The sequence below is a fragment of the Nelumbo nucifera genome, chromosome 1 (genome assembly GCF_055504915.1).
Source record: "Nelumbo nucifera cultivar China Antique chromosome 1, China Antique-T2T, whole genome shotgun sequence".
Classification (NCBI taxonomy): Eukaryota; Viridiplantae; Streptophyta; class Magnoliopsida; order Proteales; family Nelumbonaceae; genus Nelumbo; species Nelumbo nucifera.
This window is the reverse complement of record NC_142649.1, coordinates 188,555,315-188,565,196: the sequence shown is the minus strand read 5'-3', so window position 1 is coordinate 188,565,196 and position 9,882 is coordinate 188,555,315. Positions and strand designations below refer to the sequence as shown.

At 31.7% G+C, this 9,882-nt stretch overlaps 1 protein-coding gene across 1 annotated transcript; it reads right to left on the bottom strand.

Annotated features, from left to right (window-relative positions):
- Nucleotides 1–3,343: 3,343 nt before the first annotated feature.
- On the bottom strand, nt 3,344–6,538 carry LOC104596176 (putative arabinosyltransferase ARAD1). Its single transcript, XM_010257233.3, has 4 exons — nt 5,852–6,538; nt 4,697–4,993; nt 4,482–4,577; nt 3,344–4,037 (listed from the first exon to the last, which is right to left on the bottom strand). Exons 1-4 carry the CDS (start codon nt 6,332–6,334, stop codon nt 3,609–3,611), a joined length of 1,305 nt encoding a protein of 434 aa, XP_010255535.1. The 5' UTR covers nt 6,335–6,538; the 3' UTR covers nt 3,344–3,608.
- Between the last annotated feature and the right edge of the window lie 3,344 nt (nt 6,539–9,882).

The window sequence follows — 9,882 nt, the reverse complement described above, 5'->3', positions numbered from 1 at the left end:
ATAAAAGGTAGGGGAGATGATAAATAGGAATTAGAGATAGTTTAAGCGATAAATTCCCTACTAAGTTAGAGATAAATTTGGTGATAAATTGGAATTAGAGATAATTTAGAAGATAAATACGAATTAGAGATAATTTTGGAGAAATTGAGGGATAGTGGGGGAGGTAGTTTAGGAGAAATTGTAGGAGAAAAGATTATTTAGGTTATTGGGAAAGTGAATCTCATTGGTTGTTTAAATAATGACATGGAATTAAAAAATGAAAATTTCAAAAAAAGGAGAAAATAGACAAATAGCTTCTCTCAAAGGAGAGACATGCTGACATGGACATACCAGTTTTAATATATATATATATATAGAATTCGTAAAAATATTAAATTATTATTAATTTGAATATTATATTTTTTATTTTATTGCACAATTTCTTTATTTTAACTATTTAAAAAATAGTTATGTTAAATATTTTGTTATTTAAAACACTTGGTTATTTAAATATTTAAATAATATATAAAATATTTAAAAATACACATTAGTTGAATTTAAGATATTTAGTTATTTTAATATCAAAATAATATTTTATTTTTTTAATGTTAGATTATATTATTTGAATATCATTTAATTTGAATAATCTGAAAAATCATAATTTATAGTTAGTACATAATTTCGTGATGACTTTTGTAAAAATATAAAATTATTAATACTATAAATATTATTAAATTTATTAGAATTGTTTTTTGTGTTTTTAATAATTATTTTAAAGCATATACTATTATTACATAATTTCATTATTAATTTTGTAAAAATATTAAATTATTATTAATTTGAATATTATGTTATGATTTTATTTTATTTTATTTCATAATTTTGTTAAATATTTAGTTATGTAAATATTTAAATAATATTTAAATTATTTAAAAAATACTCATTATTTGAATTTCAGGTATTTAGTTATTAAAATAATTAAATAATTAAATATTTTCTATATAATTATTTAGCTATTTTTAGTATTTTATTATTTAAGATATTTAGTTATTTGAATAACATTTAATTTGAATAATCTGGAAGAATCATAATTTATATTATTAGTATATAATTTCGTGATGAATTTTGTGGAAATATAAACTATTAATAATATGAATATTATTAAATATATTATAATTATTTTGTGTTTTTAATAATTATTTGAAAGTTATTATATAGTTTATTTAAATATTTAAATAATTTTAAAATTTTAATTTGAACTTTTTTAGATAGATATAGATAAAAAGTGTTAAAGAGGATAAGTAGGAATTAGCGATAATCTGGAGAGAAATTCTCTAGTAAATTATAGATAAGTTAGAAGATAAATGGGAATTGGAGATGATTTAGGATAAAGTGGGGGAGGTTGTAGTTTAGGATAAATTTTAGGAGAAGAGATTGTTGGGCAATGGGAACATCTCATTGGTTTAAATTAGTCAATTACTCCAAGACAAATTTAAATTTAAATTTGAATTTTAGCGCCTAATTCAAATTCTCTCATTAATTCGTTTAATTAATGATCTCGTCTCATTAAGCCACACATTTGTTTGCTATCATTATATGTATTTTTTATTTTAAATAAATTTTCACTTTTCTTACTGAGTGACAAGTGTTTATTAATAAATGCTAGAATTAATTATTAAAATTTATATACTAATACTATTAAGATTAATTATAATATTGTATTTTTTGAACATTGACATTAACATTTTTGTTTTTTGTTTCTTTTACATTTTAGTTATTCCATCATTTTTAAACGGTTACTAATTGTGTCCCAATATGCCATACTTTATATAAACCATTAAATTATAGTTTTTTACATTTAAATGACTTATTTATAATCATATAAAATTTGTAAATATAGTTAGTAATATATTTTTTTAAGATTTATTTGAATTTTCTACCATATTTATGCGTATCTTAATTTTTCGTTCATATCCATATGTATCCAAAGAGTATCCCGGTACGCCTCTTAAAATAGTCTTTCTGATACACCTTGCGTTTTCGATACTTTGAACCTTGATTCAGTCTTATTTAAAGAAAAAAAAAGAGAAAACGGTGTATATTTTAATCATGATCGGGAATCGATACATACAATGCCCATATTTGATATATTTTTAAGAAAGTTAACCTATATTGGTTATTATATAAAAGGTCTTACTTTTATTGATATTAGGGATGAAAAGTTACCTTTACCGGATATAATCTCTCTCTCTCTCTCTTCCCAATTTTTGGTTGCATCTTTTTCATAGCGTATTGATCGATACATCCCAATACACCCCCGATATGGTGGAAAAAAGACGATACAATCAATTTTTCACCATATCTCATATCGGACTTTTAAAGATACAATACAATATGGCGTATCGTATCAAAACTTAAAACCTTCCCAAGAGTACTTCAATGTTATTTAGAAAAGTAATCAAATCATAATGCATTCAAATAAACAAGGAAAAGGCTAATTTGGAGATATAAAAAAATTAAATAGCTGAATGAGAATTTTTTCTAAGTTAATTGACAAAACACTAATGGAGGGGGCATTTGTCGCAAAGTAAAAGTTAAGGGGGTATTTGTCACTAACCCCATGGTACAAGGGTCTTTGTAATTTACCCAAAAAATGGTGAGTTCTAAATTGGCATATTTACTTTAGGTCCGACTATGATACCAAAAAAAAATCAAACAACCGGTATCATAAACATGGTAACCAATCAATCAGGTGGCATTCATCAAAACTTACGGGAGGGTTTTGATTGGTCAAAGCTAGACCTGGCAATCGGGTTGGGTGGGTTGGGTTCGGGTCGGGTCAATGTATTTCAGGTTGATTTCGGGTTGGGTTGTTAAATGCTAGACCCTAACCCTAAATGTTCGGGTTAGGGTTGACCCATGGGTCAATTCGGGTCATCTCAAAAAATAATTGAAATATAAAAAAATAAAGAAAAATGTCAAAATTAAAAGAATTAACCTTAAAATTCTAAATATAAAATAAAAACTTGAACATTTAACAATTTAAAGAGTAAACAATAAAAAGTAAAGACTAAATAGAAAAAATTAAAGAGTGGAAACTTCTAACAATGCATAAATAAATCCCAATTAGACTTGACAATCGGGTCAGCGGGTTGACCCATGACCCAACCCAACCTAACCCAGTTTCTTTTGGGTCGGGTCGGGTGATTTTCACATTTGGGTTGCTAAATATGAGACTCTAACCCTATTTTTTTGGGTTGGGTTGGGTCAGGTTCGCACGTTGGGTCAACTTTTTGCCAGGTCTAGTCAAAGCTCTTCCAATATTGTGTCTTTCCAGAAGTACAGATTTTTCCCAAATTCATACTTTTCGATACATCAGATTTTCACTCTGTGTTGTTGAGACACCAAGCTTTATGCCACTTTGAAAAAACAATTGAGAATTACACTTGAATGATACACCCCTGGAATACATTGTTGGGGGAAAATGAGCTTAGAACAGTAAATGACTAGCAAATAACTGCCAACACTAGGTGATATCCCCATGTGGTCATTCCCCTGGAAATGGTTGTGAATATGATCAATGGTAAATGTACAGTGTCATAAAGGCAGGGCCTATGATCATCACACAGTCATCTTCTTCTTTGGCCCCACCAATCTGGGATTTTCAACCTTTTGATTCTATGCTCTGTGAGCTTGGCCCCAGGAAGCTTGTGCCTGACCTGTCTCCATAACATGTCAACAGCATCTTCCCTCTTTGGGGGGTACTGGAACTCATAGTGATGGGAGATGTTCTTCAGCCTCATCCACATCTTAAACCATCTCTCTTTTGGGACTTGACGGAGCTGCTGGACCATGTAACCAGGTTCTAGTGCCTCTTGATAAGAGAAGAAAATAGAGAATTCGGTGTAATCAAGCTCATCTTCATAAGGAAGTTCAATCCGGTCACTTACAATGACAGGGACACAGTGGCTTACAATAGCATCGAAGAGACGGCAAGAGGAAGGAGTATCTCCTGCAGGGTGCAGACAAAACTTTGATGAACGCATCCCTTCTGAGGCCTGTTAAACAGAACGGAAGAGAATGAGAGGCAGGAAAAATATAAGCTTGAGATGTGTAAACAAAATGAAGAATATAAATAATATATATCTCTGTGTGCAATGAGGCATGATGCAGAGGTTCAAACCAATTTCAATTAGTCAGATTAGGCTTATGACCACAAAGGCTATAAATCCACTATACAGTACTATAAGTGTGTGTGTGTGTGTGTTTAATTTCTACTAAATAAATCTGTTACCATAATCTAAAAAGAGACTGTAAACTTCAAATGATCATAAAGGATTAGAAACACTGCAAATTATAAAGTCAGCTTAAAAAGAATGTTTCCAAGGTCTCCTAATAAGAAACAGTATCTACAATATAGATTGAAGAACACCCCAGTTGGAGGATGGATGACATATCCCTGAGAACTCCATAGACAACATAACATTTATATCACCACTTACTGCTTTTATGTTTTCTCCTGATGCAAAGCTACTTTGATAGTGTACATCATTATAACCAACTAGTATCTTTGCTAGTTTTGCCCGAACAATTCCTTCCTGCAATATTAAAAGATAAACAATTATTCTCTAAAAAGATAAAGGTTGAAGTAATAACATCAGATGGATGTCACATACATATATAAGCAAACATCTTTCAATAAATCAGTTAAACATACATCTTTTCTGATTGTCCTCCCCTGGAAGAAGAGAAGTGTTGTACGAGATTCAAATGGATCTTGAGTGTCATCATCTTTAAAGGAGTCAACTACATGTACATATGGGGCCACAACATCTTTGCTCAGATTTGACATATTTTTCGGATACCGCCCAAAATCTGCAACAATAAGAATAGATGCATTCACCTGATTCCGAAGAAACCTAAAAGCATTTGGGTGATGCATGGGAATTACATGGTCTCGTCCGCCAGACCTTTGCCAATACTTGGATTTCCTCAGGAACTCCAGCAAGTCAATCTAAAATCACAAGCAAGCTTCATTTTGATCCAAAATAAAACCAGAGAAATGATTTGGAAGCATTTCAAAGTATTTGTTAATCCAACAAGTGATATACCCATAGGAGATTAGAGAAAGAACATAACCATGCTGTATAGATTCCTTTAATTTGATTAGTATTGATGACCAAGAGGCTATATTTTATCATGCTATGTCAACCACAATTGACCCAGATGGCTTGAGTCATATTACCAACAGCCTCTGGGGGCTATGCCAAAAAGGTGCTTAACACTTTGCTGATGGTGGATGGAAGATTACAAGGTTTAGTTTTTATCAGTGCATGAAATTAAAGACTACAATCCAGGAAGAAATTTCTAGATACCATAGAGAACCATGTGGAGTAACAAGACTGTTGTTCTCTTTCTTACTTTGCTGACCTACAGATCGAATGCCATAATGTGATTAACCAATGTAATTTCATACTGAAGAATGATGAGCTCATTGGACGATTCCATTAAATATAGATACACTCTAATAAACCCAGATGCCACGATTTGAACTTTACTGCCATCTAACTCCACCAGAAGAACACCCATAGGAAATTTAAAAGTTTTCAGCATTTCAAGATTATTCTGCCGTTCGAAAGGAAAGGAAACCACAATCTCACTAAGAAATATTTACTATATCAGTCAGATCATGTCAAACCTACAGCTGCATGTATTTACTGCATAGCACTGAAATCATCTTATGATTCATAGTTGACACAAACAAGACAAAACACACTTTTCCAACTTAACCGAAAGTTCCACATCCAAATACAAACAATCCTCAAAAAAAAAAAAAAAAAAACACCAAACTACCGCATAGGAAGAACATTACCTGAAGTTGCCGATCAATCTCCGTATCGGGATCAGTCATGTTGTGCCCGTGTGTGTTGAAACTTGTTGACGAGAAGAAGGGCACGAAGAAGGCATCCGCAGAGTCGGGATCCAAAACCCTAACCGCTTCTCTGGTACCCTGGTCATCTACTCCCTCGTAGAGAAGCGAGGCCATCATCCAGTATTCAACACTATGCTGCTTCCTAAGGCCGGAATTCGTCGGCCAGGAAGGCAAATTATGGGCATTAACGGGCGTATCACCCGAGCTCCGGCGGTCGAGCATGCCAACATTGAATCGACGGGGGAGATCGTACATGAAGACTCGTAGAGGAGGGGGTCCAATGTGGCAAGAAGAGGGTTGCCCATACGGAGATGGGTATAGAGGGAAGGAGTAGGATCTGAAATCGACGGTTCCGAAGAAGAGAAAAAAAGAGATGAGAAGGAACAGGAAGAATATAAGGGTAAGGATAGCCTTTCCCGGCATTTCTCAGATCAGTGTGTGATTGTGATTGTGATTCCCGGTGTGTGCGTGTGTGTGAGTTTCTATTAACTTAATTTGCTCGGTTCTTGTATTGTCTCCAATCTTATTCGTTAACGGTTCTGGTGTAGTGTAGTGCTGTTTGAAGAAGAAAAACGTTCTGGACCTCTGGTTACGAAGCGGAAGCCATGACGATAGGGCGGACTTGCGGAGGCCTCGTAGCAATTAGCCAATTGGCAAAATGGTTCAATTCAAAATTTCAAATCCGGTTCATGATCATTGGATTGGATCCATTTAACAATAACGTCGAATTTGGATATATTATTACTTGATGTGATCTGGTAGAATCTAACTGCATGTAGTTAACATGATACATACCCATTTATGTGTGTATTTAGACATTTTTAGAATTTTAATTCAAAATTCCTTAAGATTAAAAGTGACATTTAATTAAGATTTTTATTGGATTGGATTTGGATAATACCCATAACCGTATTTGACTGACCCATTCCTTTGTAAGTCTAGCTAATTGGGAAGAGGGGAGATTGCTTTACAAAAAGGGAAAATTCCCCATTACTACCTTGTAATTTGGGTCTAGTGCCACCTTGGTTCCCAAATTTTAAAATGCGATAATTAAGAATTCGAATTTTTAAAACGAGTCAATTTAGTATTAAGTAGCATTTGAAAAAAAAACATAAATGCCCTTTGAGTGCCATCTAATTTTCTTTATCAACCAACCAAACATTGACAAAAAATTAACAATCCCAAATCATTGCTTCTTCTATTCGAGAAAGTTGGGGTCACATTTTAGTGGGCATTCTGGACCCCAACTTTCTTGAATAAAAGAGACGAGGATTTGAGATTGTTAATTTTTTTTGACAATGTTTGGATGGTTGATAAAGAAAATTAAATGACACTCGAAGGGCATTTGTGTTTTTTCCAAAGGCATTTAACGGCTAATTAACACCTAATTAATGATAGGTACTGGATTGACACATTTTGAAAGTTTGGATATTCAATTGTCGCATTTTAAAGTTCAGGGACCAAAATGACACTAGGCCCAAAGTATAGGGTACTAATAAGGAAATTTCCCATACAAAAATTACTCTTGCACATTTTGTAAGGGTAATCAGCTTGGTTCATGTTCTTTATTGTTTTAAACCTGTTTGTTAAAATAACTCATGCTTTAAATTTAAATTTTTGAACCACTTTTGTTAATCTTATCTTCTCGCACGATATCGGATCAATTAGAAAACTAAAAATAATTAATTGATCATCAAAGTTATTAAATTTTCCTAATTTAAAACAAAAAACAATACATTTTTAAATCATATTTTAATTCATTTACCATTTCCCATGTTTATAAAATATCATTTTTCAACATCTAAAATATGCATTTCTTAATCATTTGAAATTTATATTTAGGGTCCATTTGGTTCAGAGTTGAAATTAAAATCGGAATCAGAATTGAAATCTTTTGGAATCAAAATCGGAATGGTCTATACCCCCACCTATTTGGTTCAGATAGGAATCAGAATTAGAATCAAATGGAATGGATTCTCATTCCCAAGAGATAGAGAGGGAATGATCATTCCCTCAAATTTAAGAATGCTATTCCACCAAGAATGGCAATTGAATTCTAATTCTGCCGAACCAAATACAATTGGACCATTTTGATTCCGGTTCCAAACTCTATTATCAAGAACCAAATAGACCCTTAGTATTGTTGATATATTTTTGGGATTTATTTAAAGTCCTAAATATACTTAATCCTCCCACGTATCCATGGGTTTTATAACCATCTTAAAATTGCATTTTCCAATATTTTTTGTGATACCAATGCTATGAACTTTATCATTAACTTGGATGAATAGTAAATCATGATTAAAATTCTCTAATTGGTGCATATACGCAGTCACAAACACATACACACATAGCTGCATATACGCAGGTAACACAGCCAAGGAAGCAATTATCAGTTTGGAAGAACAAATAGCTGAAGCTGAGAGCAAGAGAAAGCTTCATGAGTAATGATTGTGAGAGTAGCTCAACCATACCAGCTGTCTCCAATAGCCACTTGGCCAACTTCCAGCTCTGCAAGTGTCCTTTCCAAGTCCATGGAGAGTGGCTAATCACATTCTCAAGCTCCGGACACTAAATACATTATTACATCGTATCATTACATATATGTATAGGAATGTAAATAGATCGGATCGGATTTGAATTAGGGTATATTCAAATTTGATTTGATACTTTTTTTCGCAGATTCGATATGATTGGAATATTCAATCGGATTTGATAGGCAAGAATCTGAATTTGAATCCAATAGGGAAGTTAGATCTTTGGATCTGATTCAATCCGATTTGTTTTCAAGAAAAACAAAAAAATACAAGTATATTTTTAATTATTTTCATCATATATATATATACATGTTTTTTATAAAAAATAAATAATATAACAAATTTACAAAAATACCATATAAATAATTTATTTATTTATACATAAATAACATATATATATATATATGTATATGATATATATTTGTATAAATAAATATATAACATATATCGGATCGGATCTTCTTAGATCGGATAGGGGTGATTTGAACAGGATGATCTGAATTTGACATAGTAGGGGTGTCCATGAAAAACCGAAAAAACCAAAAAATTGAACCGAATCGCAAAATGCGGTTAACCGAATTTATTGGTTCGATTTTGACTTGGTATTTTTAAAAAATCGAAGGACCGGTTCAGTTTTTGGTTAACCTACAAAAAATCAGTAGTTAATCGAACCGACCGGTATATATATTTATATGTATATTTTATATATATCTTTAATATATGCCACATATTTTCTATATATTATATATAAATATATATTCATTATATATATAAATATATACACACACATATTATATTTATAATAATCTATTTATAAATATATTATATATTTTTACAATATTTATAATATATTATATATCATTTATTGTTTATAATATAATATTATACATATATTTATATAATATATTATAAATATAAAAAACCAAAAAACCAAAGAACGAACTGGTCAAAAACCAAAACCAATCTACCGGTTAACCGGTGGTACCGATTTCAATTTGGAGAAATGAAAAAACTGATGGTATCAGTTCAATTTACAAAAATTGCCTATGGTTCGATTAATCAATAGACACCCCTACCAAAGAGGATTGGATCGGATTCATTTGCACCCCTATCTCTTTATAGATCGGTCACATGATATTTGAAAGCTTGCTTAAAAATACAAACAAAACAATATATACCTTGCTTAATGGGTAGTGAAAGATATGCGTTATTGGAACAGCTCTGGGATATATCCATATGGAGTCTTATATATATATACGAACTGGGAAATAAATGGCCAAATACTAGATTGTTTTCATTCTTCACTGTTCTTTCCTTTCTCCTTTTTGGGGGTTTGAACTAGCAACACAGATGTAGAATGGGACCGTGTGGAATCTTGGAAATTTGATCGTGGCAAATTATATAACTATTTGGGACCATAGGTTCAATACCTCA

Bases quoted from the DNA above. Each gene is read 5' to 3' on its own strand.
- LOC104596176 (XM_010257233.3), bottom strand. From the start codon at position 6,334: ATGCCGGGAAAGGCTATCCTTACCCTTATATTCTTCCTGTTCCTTCTC. The intron at 4,994-5,851 runs GTAATGTTCTTC...TTGTGATTTTAG, and splicing joins AGATTGATCGGCAACTTCAG to ATTGACTTGCTGGAGTTCCT. The intron at 4,578-4,696 runs GTATGTTTAACT...TTAATATTGCAG, and splicing joins GGAGGACAATCAGAAAAGAT to GAAGGAATTGTTCGGGCAAA.